Consider the following 26,906-nt stretch of genomic DNA (forward strand, 5'->3'; position numbering starts at 1 on the left):
TTGCAACTGTATTATAACCTTCTTCAGTGATACTGCAGTCTGAAAGTCTACAGAAAGACTAAATAAATAAATAAATCACATAAAAAAACATTTATTACACCATTAGGATATTAACATTTCCCATCACCTTAAAAGAAAAATCAATCTGTCAATATTTTACAAATGTATCTACACCTAACACCACACAATTTCACATCACTGACACCCATTGCCTTGTGAACAGCAGCTCAGTTACAGACCCTAGCGGAGCTTCTACCATTGATTCAGTTTAGATTAACCAAAATTCATGGGAACTGGAGTACTCTGTAGGGTTTCTGTGAATTTCTCAGCAGATTGGAGATTTCTGTCACTCCAGAGTCTCCTATTTGATTTCCTGCTCAGATCCAGCTCTCTGAGGTTTGAATTAAACGCTGACCGTCCAGAGCAGCACAAACCTTCATCTGTTACTACTGATGCAGTTTAACCTGTAGAAGAGAGAACACAACTAATTAAGATATACATACAATTACACAAATATCAGCATTAGGTACTACTTTTATCCACCAATATGAGATTTGCATGATAATCACATTGTGAAATTATTTTAATTTGTTTATTACAATATTTTGTATTTTACAGTACAATAGTTAAGCCTAAACCATAATTACAACGCTGTCTTAAATTCTTTACTTTCAAATGTTCTCAGGATTTTATTTTGGTGGAAAACTCAACAGTGACTTTTAAGTTTCTGTGTTTAGTTCACAACAGGTTTATAAACACTTTGTTGTGCAAATCTGGTGAAATCTGTTAACATCATCTGCCAAACAATATTGGGAATTATATAAATTATATATATATATATATATATATATATATATCTATATATATTCATATATATATTATTATATATATATATTTTTTTATTTTTTTTTTTTTTTTTTCTTTTTTTTTTTTTTACATTTAACAGCCATTCAGAACTTATACTAGCCAGAACAAAAATACCAGAAATAAATCAATTACCAAAACACCACATCTTAGATTAAAAATATTTTCATATTAAATCAGATCTGAACTATTGACATGCTTTCAGTTTTCTACGACAGTTTTTGTTTGGAGATACAAATACAAACCAATTTTCACCATAACTTATAAAGATCAGCATTTATTTAGTTTTTTATTTTCCAAATATAGCTCAGGCAGTCCAAAATGAATGTTTAGTGTTAAACATGTTAAAGATTAATGGTGAGGCTGTCAATTGATAAAGTGATCTGTTGCTTCCTCACAAACATCTGTGTATGAACTCCACTGTTATCCTTTAAAAAAGCCAAATCGAGGTCTTGTCTCCAGCAGCTCCAGAGACAAGCGCTGTGACTCAGACATCTCACAGACGTTACACACCGGATGTGTCATCTGTACTCTAATTCTGATGTTCAAGCTTCAACAGTGAATCTAATCACTACTGCACAGGTAAAAGTTCACTTAAAGAATCAACAAAGTGGCATCAATTTAGCTTTGAATGAAGTTGATTGAAAAAACTAAGCTGCCAATCTTCCAGCTGAGGGTGAAGTCAACACACACAAACATTTGTCCCAAATTACTGTTAATGTAATTTAATGAGAAACTATGTGAGTTGTGTTGTAGTTAATAGCCACTGACCCATATCACAATTCTGAGTTTATTTTGATTAATTGTGCAGTCCTGATGAGAAGTGTAATATATTTTCAACTGTGGTGGGTCACTGCAGTCTGGGTAATTAATGGGATACTCTTTTAAAATACTTACTTCAGCTTTTCCAGTCTACACTGTACATTTTCAAACAGACAGTCAAGATGATCTTCATTCCTGGGTTTCCTAGTTTATTCTCCACTCAGATCCAGCTCTGTCAGATTTGAAGGGGTTTGAATTTAGAGCTGCAGCCAGAACATGACACCCTCCTTCTGTGATCAGTTGTTCTTCAGACTGCATAAAGAGAAAACACTGCAGTTTAATCTGAATATTTACCAGTATGTTCTAGCTGACAGTTGACAAATACTGCTGATGATGACGAAGACACATAAAAAACACCCAGCAGCAAGAATTTAAAAGTGTCCTTGTAACAATGAAGATACTCACTTCAGTGTGTTGAGTGTACAGTGTTTATCCTGCAGTAGAGCAGAGATCTGATTCACTCCTGTGTCTCCTAGTTCACGTCCCCTCAGATTCAGATCTCTCAGGAGTAACGGGTTTTTACCCACAATTCCAGTCACATACTGACAGCCTTCATCTGCAGCAGGACCCAAAAACCTGCAGAAGAGAAGATGAAGCTGGATTCAATTCAATGTGCATTACATCACAAAACATTTAAAGATCATCAAACATTGTTTTGTAATGAAAAGCTCTAGTTCAAGTTTAAACAGTTGAACATTTAAATATATACATTTTTTTTTTTAAAGATAAAAGTAAATTCTTTAAAAGAAACTCAGGGGCAAAAGCTCACTAGATCACGATTCTCAAAAATCTGAAGGTCTTTCTGGTTTTTAAGCAGGAGATGAGGAAAGTTAGCAAAGAGATAACTAGCTTGTGACAGCTAAGCATTCATAGTGATATATTTAGTTGATCTTTTGATGCCGGCTCTTCCTATTATTATGTAGCAGAATTCACCAAACACTGGATTGCTGATCCACTAAGCAGAGAACATGATCTGGGTTCAGACCATCTCTGGATAGTTTTATCTGAACGATGTCTGTGTTGGATGCAACAGTAATTCTGCTCATTATGAGAGGATCTGCAGGTTCAGACGACTGTGTGTGTGTAGTGTGTGTGTGTGTGTGTGTGTGTGTGTGTGTGTGTGTGTGTGTGTGTGTGTGTTGAATTATCACTGATCCTCTCCTGAAACACATCACATGTTTGTGGTCTGTGATAGATCTGCTGTAGCAAATCAGTCAAACATGATTATTTTTTATGTTGTGTGTATGTAAATTCATTTTTACTTCAAATGTTATCTGCAGTGTTTATGGTCTTTTTGGGCAGGATAAGGATATATTTAAACCGTTTAGGTGTGTGTGTCTGCTGCGCACTGCTGACACAGGTAACTGATCCAACACAAAATATAGCCTATTTATGAGGCGCCACGTAGGATTTAAATCAAACTTCGCTTATGAATACATGTATAAAACACGTGCATATACACCTATACATTACTCACATATACATGCATACTACTGGACGTTCACAAATACATATATGAAATACACATGCACACTAATATGAAATTCGATACCAATACATATAATGTTAACAATGAATGCATACACACTTGTGAATAACTTGCGTATACATATAAACTTGACGCGTGCATACACCAAAAGACACTCGCATATATGTATAAGCTCGATCCATGCATATACACCTACACAGACTCACGCATACATATAAACTCGCTGCATACAAACACAACTGCACATACTCGCATATATATATATAAACTTGATCCGTGCATATATACCTATTAAACACTCGCACATAAATGTAAACTCGATGCGCACATACACATCCATAAAACACTCGTGCATACATAAAAAATAACATTTACTAAAGTATACAGTTCAGATAAGAAAGACACATGCTTTATTTGTGTACATATATATATGCAAGTGATTTCATATGTAGATGTGCGTGAACTTTTCAGTTTAAACGGAAGGCATTTCAGTGTAAAAGGAAGTCGTTGACTCGTTTAAGCGTGAACGGAAGTAACCTGTCTATATACCGCATTTGCAATCATGGACAGGCATCGTGGTACAACTGAAGCAATTAGCATTTTGCGAAATGTTCTTTCCTTCGCCCACTATTATAAGATCAATTACCAATTCAGTTGAATCGAATGTGTTGCCTGCTCAACTGCAGTCAGAAACACAATCTGAATCGCGCACTTTGTTTCGGCCTTCTACCCCCGGTATACAAAAGCATCAATAACACACAAACGATGTCAACATTATCCACCGACAAAGTTCACGGACCATATCACACTCGCCAGCAGTAAGTTAATTGGCAGTCTCGATCTAGAAAAAGGTGAGAATTTAACTTCTATGCAATCTTCGTGAAATAGCTGCAAACGCTATGCAAAATTACCCACAAACACGAAAGAGAAAATAAAATGTCCTGTCTCTATAGTTAAAAAATATAAAATGTGTTCCCAACTAAGTCCCAGTTTTAATAGTGAGCTTAGCCATTTTCAGAATTAAGGATGTCAAGCAATTTAAATGTGGTTAAAGTTTAAATCTCATGCAAGTGCTGTTTTTTCTTTTGCTTTACTACTACATTATCGTCAGGAGAGGTCAACAGTATAACATCCTTATTAAAAGTCCGATGGTATTGTGTCCTTGGCCTGTTAAAAACAAATACAGCTTAACAAAAAGCCAACTTTAATTAATCACATTTAAAATTTCTTGACATCCTTAATTCTGAAAATGGCTAAGCTCACTATTGAAACTGGGACTTAGTTGGGAACACATTTTATATTTTTTAACTATAGAGGCAGGACATTTTACTCTCTCTGTGTGTGTGTAATTTGCATAGCGTTTGGATGCATTTCATGAAGATTGCATAGAAGTTAAATTCTCACCTTTTTCTAGATTGAGACTGCCAATTAACTTACTGCTGGCGAGTGTGATATGGATGTGTATGCGCGCATCGAGTTTACATTTATGTGTGAGTGTTTAATAGGTATATATGCACGGATCAAGTTTATATGTATATGCGAGTATGTGCAGTTGTGTTTGTATGCAGCGAGTTTTATATGTATGCGCGAGTGTGTGTAGGTGTATATGCATGGATCGAGCTTATACATATATGCGAGTGTCTTTTGGTGTATGCACGCGTCAAGTTTATATGTATACGCAAGTTATTCACAAGTGTGTATGCATTCATTGTTAACATTATATGTATGGTATTGATTTCATATTAGTGTGCATGTGTATTTAATATATGTATTTGTGAACATCCAGTAGTATGCATGTATATGTGAGTAATGTATAGGTGTATATGCACGTGTTTTATACATGTATTCATAAGCGAAGTTTGATTTAAATCCTACGCGGCGCCTCATACCTATTTCTTTATGTACATAATTATTCAGGAATTATTAAATATGAACCTATTAGTATCAGAAATTGATTTGAATATACAATGAATAATACAATAGCTTCTGCTAATATTGCTCTATACTGAAATATAAAGCTTAATTTACCATCTTGAAATAAAGCTTCATGTCCTTACTGTCTGTATTTAGTTATTTCTCTGAATAAATTATGATGTGTATATTTTTAATGTCCTGATTGAGCAACATCTATTTCAGACTCTCCAAGATCGCACAAATATGTTTACTAGCATTAGCTACTGTTTCCATGTAAAATGTTTTATGCTAAATTAATAATAATTTAACCACCATTTAAATCATTACCTGCTTCAAAATTAATGCTGTTAACAAAATCATTGTTGAAACATTTGCAGTTAGCACCTACTGTACGAATAAAAACACTATAACAAAATTATATAAACAATGAATAACTGTTCAAGGCGAATAAAGATATTTGTATACAAAGCATAAATCTTTCTTCAGGTTTCAGAATGAGCACTTTGTCATTTGTTATGCTGAGGTCGAGTCCGTCTGATGTTTATCATGTTCATCATGTTCGCTACTATAATGAACATAGCTTTTTAATAAGTAGGGAAAATTCCCATGAGTGTTTGCATTGTAAGAATATACAGGGATACTTCAGATTTAAAAACGCTGACTTGTTATGTGATGTTGTCTCGCTAAAATCATACAATTTCCTATTAATTCAATAGAACGTTTACGCACACTAAGGATTACCAATATGGCGGCGCGGCGGCTTCACTTTCATGACGTCATGAGCAATCCAGTTCTCTATTCTAGATCAGTGATCTACAGTGTTGTGAATCTGAGCTTGATGGAAATTAATGCACAGTGCATTCAGTAACATTTAAATAATCAGGATAGTAACTCACACTGAATATTTTTCATGAGAAATGTCCACAATAACACAATCATAAATGTTAACTGAGGCACCAAACTACTGAACACCAGCACATCTAGTGACCAAAAATGTCTGATTAAGCTGTAACTTTTAACACAACTAAACTGTGCTGACATTTATCATCAAAACAACAGCAGCTGCAGCATCTAATCTTTCATCTTTGATCATTTTCAACATTTTTGATGCAACAAATTGTATACCTTACTAAATTAGTAAAAATAATAATATAATAATATTTATATATAATATAAATAATTCACGTGTATAACTTATGTGGCATTATTTCATCAGGTCTCACCTCAGTGTCTTGAGTTGACAGTTTGGATCCTGTAGTAAATCACTGAGCTGCTTCACTCCTGATGGTCCAGGATAATTTCCTGTGAGATCCAGCTCTATCAGGTGTGAAGGGTTTGATCTCAGAGCTGAAGACAGAGCTTTATAACCTTCTTCACTGATACTGCAGTCTGAAAGTCTGTTAGAAAAGATGTTATTCTTCCTTATAACACAGATTGTCACACAAGTACATGTTCTAGAATGAAGAAAATAAAAAAGATGCACTACGGGAATTTTGACCTGAATGGACTCTTTTCACAGCAAAGCTGGGTAAAGTTATATACTGGTGAACGTAAACTACAACAAATGCAATTTTTAATTTTTGCAGTTTTAATTTTCCATAATTATAACCTACAGTTGCAATCAAAATTACTCAACCCCTCAGAGATTGTAGCAAAAATGGCAAAGTCAACAGAGATCTCGCAAAAGCTATGGAGAATAAATAACTGTATTACTTAAGAAAGTCTAAGGCTATATGAAGATTTCCAAGACATTAAAAGTTCCCAAGACACAGCTCTCAGCCTTATTCCTTAGCTTAAAGTGTGTTGTACCAGAAAACCTTTGAAGGTGTTGAAGAAAAACCACAATATCATAAAATGTTTAATCAGAGCAACAGAGAAAAACCTGCAATGTACAGCCAAAGACTTGCAAGATGACCCGATGAAAGGAGGAAAACCATTTCAGTGCAGTGTGTAAGAAGAACACTAGACAAGTATGGCCTTCATGTTGAGACATCCTGCTGAATACCACTCTTGATCAAGAAGAACAAAAGGCAGACTTCAACTTGCTAAAATTAATTTGTTTAGACCTGTGGAGCTCTGGGAGAATGTTTTATGGAGTGATGTGACCAAACTGGAACTTTTTGGACCCATGGATCAGCGGTATGTCTGCTGCAAAAGACACAAAGCTCATAAGCAGAAGAACAACATCTCCATCTTCAAACTTGGAGGTGGATCAGTCCTGTTATGGAGTTGCTTTACTGCAGCAGGAAGTGGAAATCATAACTGTATGAAGGACATCATGGATTCTTTGAAGTATCAGGCCATTTTGACAAGAATTGTGATGCCTTTGGTGCAAAGACTGAAGCTGATTAACAATGGACTTTCCTGCAGGACAGTCATCACAAAGCACACATCCAAATCTACTATAGCTTGGTTCAGGGATCAGTCATAGAATGTACTTGAGTGGCCTGTTCAGTCTCCAGATTTAATTATCATTGAAAATATCTGAATTTAATGAAAACAGTGGCAAAGTGAAAACCAAAGATCATCAGTGATCTGGAAGCTTTTTCAGGCGAGGAATGGGCCAAGACTGTAGTAGAGACGTGACAAGCTTCTAAACATTTACAGACAGCGTTTATTACTGATTTTTATTAATAAAATTTGACTTTTTGGGGGGTTTAATAATTTTGAACATGAATGTTTAGAGCCAATTTGAATTTCATCATGATTCATCAATGTTTCATTCTCAGAATCACTCAAAAGTGTATAAACAAACTTTCTCTAATACTTTACTGATGCTTTTGTTAAATTGTTTTCATAAAATATGTTCTCTGCAGCAAAATGTCTTGCAGGTCAAGAGGGTTGAATTATATTGATTGCAACTGTATTATAACCTTCTTCAGTGATACTGCAGTCTGAAAGTCTTCAGAAAGACCAAACTAATGAACAAATGAATAAATAAATAAATAAATAAATACATACATAAAAACATGTATTACACCATTAAAATATTAACATTTCCCATCATCTCAAAAATCAATCTGTTTGTCAATATTTTATAAATGTATCTACACCAACACACCAATTTCACATCACTGACCCATTCCTTGTGACACAGCATCAGTTTACAGACCAGCTGGAGCTTTACATTGATTCATGTTTAGATTAACCAAATTCAGACCTGAGTATCTGTAGTGTCTGTGAATTTCTCAGCAGACTGGAGATTTCTGTCACTCCAGAGTCTCCTATTTGATTCTCACTCAGATCCAGCTCTGTCAGATTTGAAGGGTTTGAATTTAGAGCTGCACACAGAACATGACAACCTCCTTCTGTGATACAGTTGTTCTTCAGACTGCATAAAGAGAAAACACTTCAGTTTTAATCTGAATATTTACCAGTATGTTTCAGCTGACAGTTGACAAATACTGGTGATGATAATGATGGCAACCACATTCCCAAATTCACGTTTTTTTTCAGTCAGCAATCTCTTATACAAGACACACAAAAAACACCCAGCAGCAAGAATTTAAAAATGTCCTTGTAACATTGAAATAATATATGTCAATGTGTTGAGTGTACAGTGTTTATCCTGCAGTAGAGCAGCGATCTGATTCACTTGTGCAGAACATTGAGATCCAGTGATCTCTGTCTACTCATCGTGCCTAGATCTAGACTTAAAAAACGAGGTTCATGGTTATTTGCATTCAGAAACGCCTCCAATAAACTATATATGGTGACAACACCTCCCTTTATAAATCATGTGAATGTATAATGTCCTCACCGAAATCATGGAAAAAGAAAGCAGTACTGACTGAGAAGCCATTCTGTGCTCTCAGAATGACTTCCCAGCTGCACGACAAAAAAAAGGCTTATCTTACTTAGTATTTTTGTCTTGTTTTTAGTTAAAATAATCAAGATGCATTTACTATATAAGCAAAAATATATTTAGTCTTGTTTCTTGGGGGGATAAACAAGACTAAATATCTTATCTAAAATTGAACTATTAATTTATAAATTTAGTATTTGAAATTAAAGGACACAGGAAACACACAGCGGCTTTTCTTTTTGTAGTATTGCCATTCTAGCACTGAATCTCTGCTTAACCATGCTCAGAGATGTGCTTTTATTTACACCCATTCCTACGTTTAAGTACAAGTTGGTAGATCCCACACTTTGCATGAAACTGTTCTTATGCACTCATTACACACACATCTGTGTGTATGCACTGTTGATAAATGAGGGCCCTGTAATGTAGAGTTTATGTTGGAATTAAAGCCTGCAAATTTCACTGAGCTGAAGTAGTTCTGTCCTCTATCTAGGTCCATGTTAACAGATGGATCTAAATTTTAACAAAACACTAATGATTGTCACAAAACTTACCTCAGTATCTCTAGTTTGCAATTTATATCCTTAAATCCAGTGCAGAGTAGCTTCACTCCTAAATCCTGCAGATTATTATTGTTCATGTTCAGCTCTTTCAGATTGGTATCTGATCCAAGAACTGTAGCCAGAGCTGGACAGCTTTTGTCTGTTAAGCCACAATCATTTAGCCTACAAGAGAAATAAATCAAATCACAGTGTTAGATACACGTAATACATTTGTTAAATACAAAAAATACATTTATACCAATTATTTTTTAGATTAACAGTAAATATACTGCAAATATATTAGAATTGTACTGATTCAAATTTCCTACATAAAACAACTAGCATGCTTGAATAAAACATAATAACAGGGCTCTAGACTAACTTTTTGCACTGATGCGCCAGCACAAAAGTTAGGTGCACCCAAATTTTTGACCGCATCGCATTTAACACCGCAGTTTCACAAGTTCACTTTTTCTTTTTTTTTTTTTTTTTTAATTGCTGTCCATATAGACAATATTGATTTGTAAATGATTAACTAACAATCTGGTCAACATAAAGTTCTTTATTTGAAGCACAATTCTACAAGAAAGGTAACTTACTGAAAAAGTGTTGGTGCTTAAAGTGCTTCACTGAGCTGAATTTTAAACTTAAAACATCTAAAGATAAATGAAATAAAAAGAAAATCTAAATTAAGTGTTTTAAGGGCTTCAAACTGAACATCTCATGGCTCAATGTCTTATGGACTATCCTCCATTGCAGTCACATGTCCCTCGGATGGCCAACTCATGTAGTTTGGTCTTCTTGATCTTTGGCCTTGGCTAAACCAGCTGGCCACACTCTCTCTAGCATCAAAATCTTCCAGACTTGGCCCCTCTACACTGATTCTGATCAGATCTTTCACTGTGTCTGAATGAAGGGATGCTCTAGTGTTACTGTCTCAGCTATTAAAATAGGTCAGTTTTGTATGTAATAGCAAAGGGATTATATTTCATTTCGTTTTTTTATTAAGTTAATTTAGAAAAACGTTAGGAAAAATATTTTGTTTGTTAAATATAAGTTTTAGTTTTTTTAAAAGTAACGACTAAGTTGCCAGCGTTAGACAGTGAGCCTATGTTTAATCAATTAAGCTTTCTCAAATCATTATGACCTGCCTAAAGTAAATTCTATAAATATAAAACAGTTCAAGCATATAACAATGTTTAAATGTTAGACCCAGATAAATGTCCGCTATATCCAATAGTTTGTGCGGAGACGCTTCAGGACATGGAGACGCCGGCGTGATCACTTGCATTTTTTCAGTGGATACACCGTCATTTTTGCTCATAAAGGTAAGAGTAATACATCATTCGTAACTGCAAAGGGTCTACTTTATTTGTGCGCACTCACAATATCAACAAAACGTTGCGCTTTCTGCCGTGTCGTCTTTAACAGGAGTACAAAAATGAACCAACACTCAGTGAAAACATGCCTCATACACATGATAAATATATCTATAGACATGATAAACAGAAAAACGAACTTGGAAGTTTTTAGAATTGCGTGGAAAAACAGTATGTCCAGCTATAGACAGGCTCTAAAAACTGCCAGGGCCGAGCATATCCACAAACTCATAGAAAACAACCAAAACAATCCAAGGTTTTTATTTAGCACAGTGGCTAGATTAACAAATAACCAGACGCCACCCGATCTAAATATTCTCTCACAGTTAAATAGTAATGACTTTATGAATTTCTTCACTGATAAAATAGATAACATCAGAAATACAATAACAATGTAGATTCTACAGCGTCTAATACTTTATCTATCGCACCCAAAGATAAACTGCAGTGCTTTACAGCTATAGGACAGGAAGAGCTAAATAAACGTATCACTGCATCTAAACCAACAACATGTTTATTAGATCCTGTACCCACTAAATAACTGAAAGAGTTGTTACCTGTAGCAGAAAAACCGCTTCTCAATATTATTAACTCGTCGTTATCTTTAGGTCACATCCCAAAACCATTCAAGCTGGCGGTTATTAAGCCTCTTATTAAGAAACCACAACTAGATCCTAGTGAACTGGCAAATTACAGACCCATTTCAAATCTTCCATTTATGTCTAAAATTTTAGAAAAAGTTGTGTCTGCTCAATTGTGCTCCTACCTGCAAAAAAATGATCTCTATGAAGAATTTCAGTCGGGTTTTAGGCCCCATCATAGCACAGAAACTGCACTTGTTAAAATTACAAATGACTTGCTTCTTGCTTCAGAACAAGGCTGCATCTCATTGCTAGTTTTACTTGATCTAGTGCTGCGTTCGACACCATAGATCACGACATACTCATAGATAGATTACAAAACTATACAGGTATCAAAGGGCAGGCTTTAAGATGGTTTAGATCCTACCTGTCCGATCGCTACCACTTTGTTTATTTAAATGGGGAGTCATCTCATTTATCACCAGTAAAATATGGAGTGCCACAAGGATCTATCCTAAATCCTCTGCTATTATAAATATACATGTTGCCCCTTGGTAATATCATTAGAAAATACGGGATTAGTTTCCACTGTTATGCTGATGATACTCAACTATATATCTCAACAAGACCAGGTGAAACTTCAAAATTATCTAAGCTAACAGAGTGTGTTAAAAATGTAAAAGATTGGATGACCAATAATTTTCTCCAATAAAATTCAGATAAGACAGAGATATTACTTATTGGACCAGAAAACATTACACAGAATCTCGTAGATTACAATTTGCAATTAGACGGATGTACTGTTACTTCCTCTACTGTCAAAAAATCTGGGTGTTATATTAGACAACAACTTGTCTTTTGAAAAATCATATTTCCCATGTTACAAAAACAGCATTCTTCCATCTTAGAAACATTGCCAAGCTACGAAACATGTTACCTGTTCCTGATGCAGAAAAGCTAGTTCATGCATTCATGACCTCTAGACTGGACTATTGTAATGCACTGCTAGGTGGTTGTCCTGCATCCTCAATAAACAAGCTACAGGTAGTCAAAAATGCAGCGGCTAGAGTCCTTACCAGGTCAAGAAATATGATCATATTACCCCAATACTACAGTCTCTGCACTGGCTACCTATTAAGTTCCGTCATCAGTTACAAAAATATTATTACTTACTTATAAGGCCCTTAATGGCTTAGCTCCTGCTTACCTAACTAGTCTTCTACCACGCTACAACCCATCACGCTCCCTAAGGTCACAAAACGCTGGACTTTTGATAGTACCTAGGATAGCAAAGTCCACTAAAGGAGGTAGAGCTTTTTCGCATTTGGCTCCCAAACTCTGGAATAGCCTTCCTGATAATGTTCGGGGTTCAGACACAATTCCTCTGTTTAAATCTAGATTAAAAACACACCTCTTTGGCCAAGCATTCAAATAATGCATCTCATAATTTGGACTGCAGTTATATCTGATCAAATGTGCATTATTATTCTTTAGCTTGGGTTAATCTAATTAATTTTTACTTGGCTGGAACAGCAGCTACGCTAATTATGTCTCTATTTGTTTCTCTGCTTTGCCACGGGATTTACATCCCGTGGTAACTAGGATTTACACAAGCTCCAGTCTGGACCCAGAACACCTGAGAAGAGATGATGCCAACCTCTCAGAGGACCTCAGATGATGCTAACCCAGAGACAACATACAGAACTACCACATTTTGCTATAAGTTTGATTGCATAATTGCTGTTAATAGTGTTAATCGTCTATTTGTTTACGTCTTTTATTGATTTTTTCTGAACATTTCTGCCATATGCACATGAACTGACAGTCACCACTGATAAGCTACTACTAAATATTGTAGAAACTTAATTTTCTGTAAAGTTGCTTTGTAATGATTTGTATCGTAAAAAGCGCTATACAAATAAACTTGAATTGAATTGAATTGAATAAACAGACATGATAAATATATCTATAGACATGATAAATAGACATGATAAATAAATCTATAGACATGATAAATATATCTATAGAAAGCTTTAAATGACTACTTAATAAAACAAATCGAAAACAAAAATTATTTCATTATAATCATAATCCGTAAAAATGCACTTCTCTCTAAAGGAGATGGCGAGTCAGGCTTGGCAACTTCATCCTTGCGACACAGACTCAGAAAACATTAGTTTATTAGTAAATAATTCAAATATCTCCTTACTATTTCCCCCATCACATTTAAGGTAATTACTTTTGCTGGTGCTTTGCGGCAAGCTTGAGCCTATTGCGTGTATTTGAACGCAGAACTGTCCAGCTGCGCTGACAGCACACACCATACTGCTGCTGCGGGACACTAAACACCGTCCAGCCGCTCTTGACAGTCGCGGTAGCACGGTCTCGTGTTGTTTCCACCAGCGCAGCAATTCTGTTCCATCACTAACTGATGGATGTCTAAAATATAAAAGTAAGGAGAAGTCTAAAACAGGCGGGAGGGCTGGCCCGTGTCTGAACTATGACGTGAAAATTGGTCCATGCAGAAATGTACAGCTCTAGTGTCTGTTGTTGAACCACAGGGAGACTTTCAGAGTCACAGAGACTTTTTTTTCCCCTCGAACGGCTGGTCGCACCATTTTAATCGCACCATTGAGAAATTAGGTCGCACTCTAGGGAACAATTGCCGGGACACATTACCCATGTATTTTCCGGAATCACAGTGTGAAAGGGCCTTAAGGCACACCTGTGCAATAACCACGCTGTCTAATCAGCATCTTGATATGCCACACCTGTGAGGTGGATGGATTATCTCGGCATAGGAGAAGTGCTCACTAACACAGATTAAGACAGATTTGTGAACAATATTTGAGAGCAATAGGCCTTTTGTGTACATAGAAAAAGTCTTAGATCTTTGAGTTCAGCTCATGAAAAACGGGGGCAAAAACAAAAGTGTTGTGTTTATAATGTTGTTCAGTGTAGGTATGCACCGACATCTGCAAATTATCGAAGAGAATTGATGGCCAAAATGTGAGCAAAAAAGAAGATAGGCTACATATAATAATAATAATAATAATAATAATAATAATAATAATATATAATGGCAGTGTTCAGAGAGCATGTTTTACTCTCCTCGTCACTGCGTGGTTTGACGCTCCTCTCAATATTCCGCTCTATGAATGTGTGTTCTGCTCGATTTAACGTTCATGAAAACCGTAAAACCAAATTCCACAAAAAAAACACAAAAAAAGAAAATTTATATGCTGTATACTTGCTCCTGTTTGCAGTAGCGTTACTGTGCTGTAACATGGTGTATCTGTACACTGTGATCTGATAATAATAGCTTTGTAGGACTATAATTATTTGGATAATTAGTCCAAAAAAAATGTAAATAAATAAATAAATCCAACAACTTATAACTGATTCTGTTACATTGAAGTGAATAAAATTTTTTTTATTGATATTTAATATTACGGTAACACTTTACAGTAAGGTTCCATTAATGTTAATGTATTAACTAACACAAACGAACAATGAACAATACATTTATTACAGTATTTATTAATCTTTCTTAATGTTAGTTAATGAGAATACAGTTGTTAATTGTTATTCACGTTAATTAAGAGTGCATTAACTGTTAACTAGCACGACTGTTGATTTTAATAATGAATTAGTAAATGTTAAAATTAATTTGAACTAAGATTAATAAATTCTTAAATTGTAAATTAATGTAGTTAACTTTGTGAACCTTATTCAGGGATGGAAATTAGCACCCGCCACCAGCCAAATGCGGGTGATTTTGTGTTGTGGCGGGTAAACTTGCTTCACCTACCGGCCACCGTGGCGGGTAAATAAATTAGCATACGGTTTCACCCGGACGGCGGACACTTTTAGAGGAGGCACACCTTCAAAAAAAATGTGGCGTTACATCGCAGGCGTTAAGAGGTCTGCAGAGAAAACATCTCAGGAGGAGCCAGTGGACAAAGAGGCGAAGGTCAAAAAATGTTTTTTTAAAGAACGATGGAGAAAAGCAGACAATGGGGAGTCCCGCGATTGGTTAGTTTACGACAAGACAAGTCTGACAATGTTCTGCTCGGTATGTCGTCAACACGCTTCAGAAGATGTTAAAACTAATAGTTTCATTGTTGCGACTAAAAATCTAAAACTGGAAGCCATAAAAGACCACGAATCATCCAAATGCCACATCCAGGTAAAAAAGAGAGCACAGGGAAAAGCAGCCCCGGAGAATACGGCTGCCATGAAGGCACTTACCAGCCTGAAGACGGCCCAGTTGGATAAGATGATAATACTGTTTAGGAATGCCCACGCAATCGCGAAAAAAGGAAGGCCATTTCAAGATTACGAATGGCAATGCAAGTAAGTCTTTTATTTTTTTTGGTCTATAAAATGTTGAATAGTAGATTTTAGATTAAATGCTGAATAAGGTCAGAAGAATAAAGCGCCCATGTAACTAATGTAAGTTAGCTAGGCTAGTTTATATGCATAAAGTAGCCTATAACGTTAGTGCTATGGTACGATATTTACTTCTAACTTTACTTTTCATTGTTTATTTTTCCATTTTCATTTTATAGATTAGATGAGAAAAAGGGAATTAGCACAGGTAGCACATACGTGAATTGGAAGCAAGCCAGGGTGTTTATTAAGCACATAGCTGCAGCTGAGAGGAAGACCCTTCAGTCAAAGATATAAACAGCGAAATTCCTCTCCATTATGTCTGACGGGTCTACTGATACTGCCGTAATTGAACAGGAAATGCTGTATACACGCTTGTGCAACCGAGGCAAGGTGGAGGTCCACTTTGTAGAGATACAGGATGTGGAGAAAGCAGACAGTGAGAACATCGCTCAGGCAATAGATAACATGATGAGGGAGGTCTGTGGAGAAGAGTGGCAGGCCAAGTTGGTGGCATGTGCAACTGATGGTGCGTCGGAGATGACAGGGACACGTAAAGGAGTAGTGAGCAGGCTGAGAGGAAGTAACATGCACGTCCTGGGTATTCGCTGTATGGCACACCGCCTGGAACTAGCTTTCAAGGATGCCATTAAGAGCTGCTCTATGGCAAAACAGATTGAAGATGTGCTGTCAGGGCTGCATACATTCTATTGTAAAAGTGCTCTCAACAGGGCAAACCTAAAGCACAGCTTCAAGATTCTGGGCCAGAATCCCCTTATACCAACTAGGGTTGGAGGCTCCAGGTGGGTTTCTCACCTCTTCAGGGCCATTGACCATTTTTTGAGGGGTTACCAGGGACATACCCAGCACCTAGACCAGCTAGGCTAAATAACAGTGTAGAGAACTTGAATGTTAAGTTAAAAGGTTAGGTCTGTTTACTGTCAGGAATTTGTTCAGTGTAATTTAATAAATCAAACTAACTTACACTTATATAAAAATTATAAATTGACTAATGACTTTTCTTTATTGATTTGACGGATTTTGTATAAAGATTCAGTCACCAGATGCTGAAGGGGTGAATGCAGTGCAGAAGAGCAAAGCACGCCACTACTTCCAAACCTGCCGGGATCCAGCATTTTTCATGTTTTGCAACTTCATGCATGATTGCCTGACTCACCTCAGCAGCCTCTCACTGACTCTTCAAACCTCAGCTATCACAGTGGCTGAAGTACACAGCTGCCTGACAGCCACCCAAACAGTGCTCACAAAATACAAAACCAGGTGAGTGTCAGAGTGAGAACTGAAAAGTTGTGTTAATGTGTTTGCTGCTAAGCTGAATATCTTAAATAAACTTACTAATGTAAATGTACCACAGACCTGGGCCCAAGCTAAAAGCCTGTATGAAGCAGCACGAGAATGATGACAGCGTCCTAAACCGTGTCATGAAGGCCAAGTTTGAGCTGCTCGACAAACTCTGCCAGAGTCTGCAAAGTCGCTTCACCGACATGACCATAGGGATTCTCCAAGCTACAAAGTTAGTGAATCTGAACAGCTGGCCTGACGCAGATCACTCTAAAGGTATGTGGTTTAGGTTCATACATAACATTTCATCTACAAAGTCATGAAAGCATATAACTCAATGTTGTTTCATTATGTCCGTCTCTTTTCAGAATTTGGTGAATCAGAAGTGGAGGAATTAACTACACACTTCCAGAGCATCCTGACATCCTCGGGGGGTCGCTGTTGAGCTCATCCCAGATCAGTGGACCATTCTCAAGACCAGACTGTATGAGACAGGAGAGAGTCTCCACATGAAGACCTGGCCAGAAAACAACAGGTCTTCGCAACCGCAGTGCCCCGACATCCTCAGCCTGGTTGACCTCATTCTCACCGTACCAGCCTCTACTGAAGACTGTGAAAGAGGCTTCAAACAAATGAAGTTAGTGAAAAGTGACTGGAGGTCCCGTCTTACATCAAGAAGCCTCTGTGACCTACTGACTGTCCAGCTATCCAGTCCTTCTATTGAGAATTAAGACCCCACCCCTGCTATCCAGCTCTGGCATCAGGCTAGCATCCGGCCTAGAAGGCCACAGTTCATGGAGGGGAAGAAGAACGCTCAGGAAAGCACCTCTGAAACTTCAGAATCTGATTCTGATGAGCAGGAGTAAATTGGACCGGGAGTGGGGAGGATGGGTGGAGGAATGTTAGTTTTTTGTTTAATCTGCCCTACTAATTTAATGAAATGTATATCAGTTCATGGTTTGTGTGTGTATAAGAGAGAAAGAGAAAATGTCAGTATTTCATTGAGACTTGAGATTAAATAAACTGCTTAAAGGGTTAGTTCACCCAAAAATGAAAATACTGTCATTAATGACTCACCCTCATGCCATTCCAAACCCGTAAGACCTCTGTTCATCTTCGGAACACAGTTTAAGATATTTTATATTTAGTCCGAGAGCTTTCTGTCCCTCCATTGAAAATTAATGTACGGTATAATGTCCATGTCCAGAAAGGTAATAAAAACATCATCAAATTAGTCCATGTGACATCAGAGGGTCAGTTAGAATTTTTTGAAGCATCGAAAATACATTTTGGTCCAAAAATAGCAAAAACTACGACTTTATTCAGCATTGTCTTCTCTTCCGGGTTTGTTGTGAGTGCGTTCACAACACTGCAGTTTAGTGATATCCGGTTCGCGAACGAATCACTCGATGTAACCGGATCTTCTTGAACCAGTTCACCAAATCGAACTGAATCGTTTGAAATGGTTTGCATCTCCAATAAGCATTAATCCACAAATGACTTAAGCTGTTAACTTTTTTAACATGGCTGACACTCCCTCTGAGTCAGAATAAACCAATATCCCGGAGTAATTCATTTACTCAAACAGTACACTGACTGAACTGCTGTGAAGAGAGAACTGAAGATGAACACCGAGCTGAGCCAGATAACGAACGAAAGATTGACTCGTTCTCGAGTCAAGAACCGGTTGCATCGGTTTTCGGATCACCGGTAGTGATGGGAAGTTCGGTTCTTTCAGACAGTTCGATTCAATAAACTGGTTGAAGAAAACGGTTCACCAGTTCTTTTGCGCTCGACATAATGACATCATTGGCGATGATTGCCCTTGATTCAAGCCTTCGGTTTACCCGCGCTCATAACATTAGCACAGAATCAGTTCAGAATAAATGATCAAAAGAACCAGTTCAGTTCAGACGCGCTGTGTGTCAGTCTGCTTCAGGCTGAATCACGCATGCGCAGTATCATCAGCTCCTCGGTTCTCGAACCGGACGCGTCCAACAGAAACGGTTCTCGGTTCAGTGTACTGGTGATCCGAAAACCGATGCAACTGGTTCTTGACTCGAGAACGAGTCAATCTTTCGTTCGTTATCTGGCTCAGCTTGGTGTTCATCTTCAGTTCTCTCTTCACAGCAGTTCAGTCAGTGTACTGTTTGAGTAAATGAATTACTCCGGGATATTGGTTTATTTGAACTCAGAGGTAGTGTCAGCCACATTAAAAAAGTTAACAGCTTAAGTCATTTGTGGATTAATGCTTATTGGAGACGCGAACCGTTTCAAAAGATTCAGTCCGATTTGGTGAACTGGTTCAAGAAGATCCGGTTACATCGAGTGATTCGTTCACGAACCGGATATCACTAAACTGCAGTGCTGTGAACGCGCTCATAACAGACCCGGGAGAGAAGTCAATGCTGAATAAAGTCGTAGTTTTTGCTATTTTTGGACCAAAATGTATTTTAGATGCTTCAAAAAAATTCTAACTGACCCTCTGATGTCACATGGACTACTTTGATGATGTTTTTATTACCTTTCTGGACATGGACAGTATACCGTACATACATTTTCAATGGAGGGTCAGAAAGCTCTCGGACTAAATCTAAAATATCTTAAACTGTGTTACGAAGATGAACAGAGGTCTTACGGGTTTGAAACGACATGACGGTGAGTCATTAATGACATAATTTTAATATTTGGGTGATCTAACCCTTTAAGTATTGTAGATCTTGTAGTATTAATTTTCACATGCAGTTACACATTGTCGGTTAAAAACAAGAAAGTGGCTGGTAAAAACATTGAGTGGCTGGAAGATTTTGAAATCCAGCAGCCACAGTGGCCGGTGGACAAAAAAGTTAATTTCCATCCCTGCTTATTGTAAAGTGTTACCAATATTAACATAAATTCTGTCCAGTTTTATTGTGTTAATTTCAGGAAAAGTGTGGTTATTTTATTAGCTTGTGTTTTTTTTTTTTTTTAATTCAGTATCATTAAAATTGAGTTAAATTTAAAAAGTCTTACAAAATAAATGTATATTATTTAATAAATTAATAAATAATCATTACAAAGCATTTTCGGTTTTCAGCCAAGTGCATCCAGAATTTTCGGTTTCCGTTTCGGCCCAGAATTTTCATTTCAGTGCATCCGATTTAATTTAATTTAATTTACATTTAACAGTAATTTACTCTCAAGCACTGAAATATTGCAATATAATCTCAATATATTTAAAATCGCAATAATATTGTATTGTGACACAAGTATCGTGATATTATCGTATCGTGAGGCCTCTGGTGATTCCCACCCCTACTTATAACTGGTATATGGTTAATTATCACTATAAATCAGGGGTGTCCAACCCTGCTATATATCAATGTAGATTAATACAATTTTAAGATGAGAACAAAACATGACAAGATATATTAAATAACTTACAGAGCTCTTTTGGAGGTTTTGATGACTGCTGATAATCTAATGAGACACTCGTCTGATTTCTTGAATTTCTGAAGCTCAAACTCCTCCAGCTCCTCCTCTGATGTCAACAACACAAAGACCAAAGCAGACCACTGGGCAGGTGAAAGATCAGCAGATGAGAGACTTCCTTTGCTAAGGTGGGTCTGAATGTCTTTCACCAGAGTTTGATCATTCAGTTCATTCAGACAGTAGAACAGATTGATGGATCGCTCGGGAGACAGATTAGCTTCAAATTTCTGCTTGATGTACTGAACTATTTCCTTTTTGCTCTGCTCATTGTCTTCTTCATGTGTCAACAGACCCTGTAAGAGTCTCTGATTGGACTGGAGTGACAAACCAAGGAGGAATCGTAGAAAAAGATCCAGGTGTCCATTATCACTCTCTAGTGCCTTGTCCACTGCAGTTTTGAGCAAATCAATCATGTTTCTTTTGGACTGAAGTGACAGTCCGAGAAGGAAGTTAAGAAAATGGTCCAGATAAACACTGCCACTCTCAAGCACCTTGACCACTGTAGTCTTGAGCAAATCAATCATGGTTTCACTTTTGTTTTCCTGTTCTGTAGACTCATGAACAAATATACTTTTCTTCTTCTTTATGTCTAGAAACAGATGTGCATAAAGGGCTGCAATAAACTCTTGAATGCTCAAGTGAACGAAGCAGTACATGGTACCAAGAACGATCCCTGTTTCCTCCTTAAAGATCTGGGTACACATGCCTAAGTACACTGATGCCTTATAGACATCAATACCACAGGCTTCCAGATCTGTGTCATAGAAGATCGCATTGTTTCTTTCCAGCTGATCAAATGCCAGTTTCCCCAGTGAAAAGATGGCATCTTTATCCCAGGAAACATCTGGTGTATGTTCTCCATCATACTTTCGTCTGCTCTGCTGGATCTGAAATCTGAGGAAGTGTGTGTACATTTGTGTCAGAGTCTTAGGAGTGTCTTCAGTGTTTGACTCCGGGACATCATTTGGAGGCATCATCATCTGATTGTTTTTCACAACATTATTTCTTTTCTCCTCTAAAATGTTCTGGAGAACAGTGGCTGAAATCCAGCAGAAGACTGGGATGTGACACATGATAAAGAGACTCTTTGATTGTTTAACATGATCAATGATTTCTTTGGCCTGATTCTCATCCGTGAATCTTTTTCTGAAGTACTCTTCTTTTTGTGCATCATTGAATCCTCGTATCTCTGTCAGCCGGTCGATACAGTCAGGAGGAATCTTACTGGCAGCTGCTGGTCTGCTGGTGATCCAGATGAGAGCAGAAGGAAGCAGATTTCCCTTGATGAGGTTCGTCAGGAGAACATCCAGAGAGGCTGGTGATGATACATCAGACCACGTCTCATTATCCTTAAAATTTACAGGAAGTCGACATTCATCCAATCCATCAAGAATGAACAAGACTTTGAATTGATTTCTTCTTGTGAGGTTCAGTCCTTTTGTCTCTGGGAAAAACTGAGTTATAAGGTCCATCAAACTTAGTTTTTCTTGCTCCTTTAAGTTCATCTCTCTAAATGGAAGAGGAAATATGAAGCTGATATCTTGATTTTCTTTTCCTTCGGCCCAATCCAGAACAAACTTCTGCACAGAGACTGATTTTCCGATGCCAGCAACTCCTTTTGTCAGTACAGTTCTGATCTGCTTGTCTTGTTCAGATGCTTTAAACAAATTTTTGCACTCAACCTGTATCTCCTGTGATTCATGACGTCTGGAAGCAACTTCAATCTGTCTCACCTCATGTTCAGTATTGACCTGTTCACTACAACCCTGAGTGATATAGAGATCTGTGTAGATGTTCTTCAGAAGTGTAGAGTCACCTTGCTTTGCAATTCCTTCAAACACACATTGATACTTCTTCTTTAGGCTACACTTTAGCTGATGAATGAAGAACAGCTCACCTAAACAGAGACAAAAATACAGATATTGTTTAATCTTATTTTCTCTCCTGCATTCATAAGTGACAGTGTTTACAGATGATCATGAGTCTCTTACCTTCTAGAGTATCAGCAGCTTCATCTTGCTTCATCTCTCTCAGGAAGCAGAGCGTGAGATCAAGAGCTGCTTCTTTGTTTCTGCATCTGTTCTCATTAAAGTCCTTCACAAAGTACTGCAAGTTCTCTTTTTGTAATATTTTCTTAAACTTTTCCAATTCTTTCTTTAGAAATGTGATTATTTTGCTCTCAAGATCCTACAAAGCAAGACAAAAATGAATGACAGAAAAACTCTTCATCTATATTTGGTAAAAAAAGATTTATTCAGTAATTAAAAATATTAATAAAAAATCAAGTTGAGACAAACATTAATACTGTGAATATTAATAAAATTAGGCTCTCATTCTTATTTTATGGGTTCCAAAAAAGAAAAATTAGAAATAAAAGTTCTGTCACACTCTTATTCAATAACATATTTGTTTATTATAATTATTAAATATTCTTGAAAATGTGTTTTATTACCTGAAAGATCTGCAGGAGACTGTCTGTAAAATTCTTGTGGTTCCTGTGAGACTGTAAATCTGGATCTAATGTTTCATACTGAAGCCTGAGAGTAAATAAAATAAATCAAAATACTGCATTTTTAGGGAAAATGACCAAATATCTTGTAAATATTTTAGCAGAGAAAAAAACAATACGGTGATAAATTTATGGACTATACGTTTTATGATAATTATTCACTGACACACTTTCTGACACAGTCCATGTATAAAAAAAAAGAAAAGAAAAACATCAAAAAACACCTTTTTCTTCATGATGTTTCTTCACCAAAGAATTTTTCTCCTTCACCCTTTGACTGGTCACTCTTCACAGACACACAGCTGGACACATGTGAGCCTGATCTTACACTAATGACACAAAGAACAAAACACTTTACTACAGGAGCGCCTTCAGTCCTCATTTAAAGAGCTTCACTGTTGAGGATGGTAATGAAGCACAGTATAGACATGCATTTGTCCATCTATGACTATGGATAGATGGAAAGACATATTCATGTTTGTCTGCATGATCTATTTTCCATGGTTAATTAATATCTCCTTGTGGCTGCTTGTGTGATTGTGTTTCTGGAAAGAAGCTCCAGACTGAGTTCAATAAAGAGGAAATCAGTGGTTTATTGTTTTATTTCATTCATTTCTATCACAGGCATCTTAGTGGAGAAATAAGCCAGCACAACATTATAATGTCAAAGATAATAAATACCTTTTAATAGATGTTTTTTCCTCACTGAAGTCTGGTACGTCACCATCCTTTGACCGGTCACTCTTCACAGACACATGTGATCCTGATCTTACACTAATGACACAAAGAGAGAAGAGAAACTTTTCTACAGGAGCTTCATCTGTGTTTTATATTGACACACATTCTCTCTAGTCCTTCACAGAAACAATGCAGAGATTTAAAGATAGCAGTCATTCTTGTTTACAGACTCACATTTGTTTAACAATTTCTGTAAAGTACTTAAAATTTGACTAAATATATTTTTACAAAATTTTGACTGATCTAATTAAAGAGATTTTATTTTTCATTTACTTTTTGGACTAAAATGGAGAACAGAAACCTCAGCGCTACACAGTTCTGTTAGCATACTTCAATTAAAGAGACCATATAACACTATTTTAAAAGTTCATCACTTTGTTTATTGGGTGTAATAATAACATTAATAATGTCGTTGTAATAATTACTCTATCCATTTGACCCCGAGTCCAAGTCTGAGCTGAACGTTTCACAAAGGAAAGCTTTTATTTTGCAACTCTCTTACCTTTCAGATACAAACTCATAAAGTTATATATTTTCTTCTTCACTGTAACAACTTTATGTCCTGAAGTATCAACATAAAATACAGTAATGTAGGTGTGGTTTATTGTATTTTATGTACAGTGTATTTAGGTGTGTGTAGCTGATGTTGTACACAGGAAGCTGGGAGAAAATGCACTGCAGCTTCATAAAGCGTGCTGTACACAAGCTAACCTTTGGGTCATACGGCTCAGGAACAGAGTTATTAATAAATCTTAAACACTGATTCCAAACAAAGCGGGTTTGCTTTCACATCCAAACACACAACGTCTCCACAACATGATGACAACACTACAACTCACTGAAGCCTCGTCTTCTCTTTGTGTAAACCTTTGAACAGCATTACGCTAATATTTCACATTGAGATGCACACATTTATGAAATTAATATCTGGACTTCAGTCAAGGCATTTTACGCATTTCTGGATCAGTGTTCTCTGTTAGATAGAATAAATCACTTTACAGGAGACTGTGACCTTTATAACTTTGAAGATCTTACACAAACAGATACATTACACACTAAAGGAAAATAAAAACATTCAAAAGTATCATATAAACCTTCAAATTAAGTGTGTAGTAATTTTTAATGTCTGACAATCAATGTATGACCTAAAAAAACGAAATCACTGATGTGGAATAATTTAATTAAGTGCATATCCAGTGCTGAAGAACTACTGTAAATTGACTGTAAACGATGATCCTGATTTTCATTTCTGAGATATTTATCATCTATTGGCCATTTTTAAAATATCAATGTTATTTTTAATTAGGAAGTTATGAAGCTCTGAAGTTCTGTAAATCATTTGTAAATATAAAACACATCATCTTAAGGTTTTGTTTTTTCCAGCAAAGCTCTGAAACTGCAGCAGTGTTTAAATGATTCTCTGAGAACAGACTCAGTCTTACCTCTGTTTCTGTGAGAGACTCATCTTTCCTCTCTTCTCTGTCATACTGCAGCTAAACTGACATTGATCAGCACTGGCTTGAGACAACAATCTGCTGTTCAGTGTGACCTGGAGATGATGATGTTCATGAGATGAAGAAATATGTTCAGTTAGCAGCAACAGCAACAAAAAACACTATATAAAATAAAGTGAGCTACAAACAAATGCAGTGTCATGTAGAATAACCAAATGGTCTTAATGAGAAATGTCTGGTTTAAAAACACTTTCGATTTCGCGTCACAAAAACAACAGAAGCGGAAATACAGAAAAACCTTCAGAAACACATTCGTTTTCAATAACCTCTTTTTGAAAACTTACTTGCAGTCTTGTCCACTAAGAAGATAATTTATAAGCATTTGAAACACTCATTTTTTTCTGTGCTTTAAGCTTGAAAATGAAAAATGTTTTCTAGGACATGGCATGCATCAAATCCAACGAGCAACGCTTTCTCTTGCGATCTGTATGTTGTCTTCAGTTACTTTCGTTTTCTTCTTCTTCGTGGGTTTTACTGGAGGGTCTCGAGCTGAACAGTTACTGCCACCTGCTGTACTGGAGCCTGGATATTACACCTAATACATTTAAACACTGCATTATTATTTTCCCTGTTCCTGGAGAAGGGTCTGTCTGTCTATCATGTTTATTGGAAATGTCACACATGCAGAGATTTATATTTATTTCTTACTTTCAATTATTTCTATTCATATTAGGGTGTAGTATTAATACTTGTTCTACAGTTTCTGCTTCTTTATGTTTATAGGCTCAATGTCCAACTGGTTTTTGATTCCATCATTACTTTGTCCAGCTGAGGGTTACCAAGCATTGCGTATAAAGAGAATCATCCCACATTAAAGACAATAAAGTAGTGTCCTGTATTAAAAAGAAAAGAAAGAAAGAAGAAAATAATAAACAATAGGACTGCACAAATTCAGAAATAAATTTGTTAGAAGCAGATAACATGGTTTAAGTGTTGTTAAGAGATTTATGATGACTGTGAATGTTATCGTCTCATGTTTAACTTTCTCTTTTTGGTTCCTTCAGGATGCAAATCAACAATGTTGTCAGAGTGAAGTTCAAAGACAGCAGTGTGTGCTTTCTAGTGAACTTTTAAATTCTGCAGAAGTGAAAAACTCTTTCCACATAAAGAACATGAATGTGTTTCTGCTCTGAATGAACTTTAGGTGATTCTTCAGACCTGTTTACAGAAAAGTGTACGTCACGCATCCTTTCATTATAATAATATAACACTGTCTCCTGCTCAGATGAGTAATTAACATCTTCAGTATTACAGAAACGTATCATGTGTTGGGCTGATGTTTTAATTTATGGCAAGAAACCTTGCAGAAGGCGGAAATTCAGAAACTTTCCCAATCACTCTTAATTCACTCTATCTTTACAACCTTTTAATAAAATATCTAGAAACAGATTTGTTCACTAGGGCCTGTCTTTGATTTTTTATTGTTGTATTTTTGTTTTAACATACACTGGGTAATGTAGATTATTGTACTTTATCTCTTTGATGTTTGTGTTTTATTTTCTGTGAATTAAATATACACACAAAATAAAATATAAAATATACACACACAACTTTTATTTTTACTGAATACTGTTTGTGTTAACT

The 26,906-nt window shown here is 36.4% G+C and overlaps 1 protein-coding gene and 1 long non-coding RNA gene across 3 annotated transcripts in view; both read right to left on the reverse strand.

Annotated features, from left to right (window-relative positions):
* Nucleotides 1-26,906, reverse strand: part of LOC109084161 (NACHT, LRR and PYD domains-containing protein 12-like) — a 941,455-nt gene that overhangs the window by 99,423 nt on the left and 815,126 nt on the right. Inside the window, 3 exon segments of the mRNA XM_042749119.1 lie at nt 2,092-2,262; nt 6,313-6,486; nt 9,449-9,619. Of these exon segments, the coding sequence (XP_042605053.1) occupies nt 2,092-2,262; nt 6,313-6,486; nt 9,449-9,619 (516 nt within the window).
* Nucleotides 23,339-26,906, reverse strand: part of LOC109106736 — a 54,226-nt gene continuing 50,658 nt past the window's right edge. The window contains exons 1-4 of one of the 2 annotated variants that reach the window (XR_006157869.1): nt 25,607-25,760; nt 25,251-25,357; nt 23,752-23,844; nt 23,339-23,399 (exon numbers count right to left, since the gene is read on the reverse strand). This is a non-coding gene — a long non-coding RNA (uncharacterized LOC109106736). Of the gene's footprint in view, nt 23,400-23,751; nt 23,845-25,250; nt 25,358-25,606; nt 25,761-26,906 lie in introns of those variants that run through there. The other variant, XR_006157870.1, reaches the window with a different exon arrangement.

The sequence above is a fragment of the Cyprinus carpio genome, chromosome B22, assembly GCF_018340385.1.
Source record: "Cyprinus carpio isolate SPL01 chromosome B22, ASM1834038v1, whole genome shotgun sequence".
NCBI lineage: Eukaryota > Metazoa > Chordata > Actinopteri > Cypriniformes > Cyprinidae > Cyprinus > Cyprinus carpio.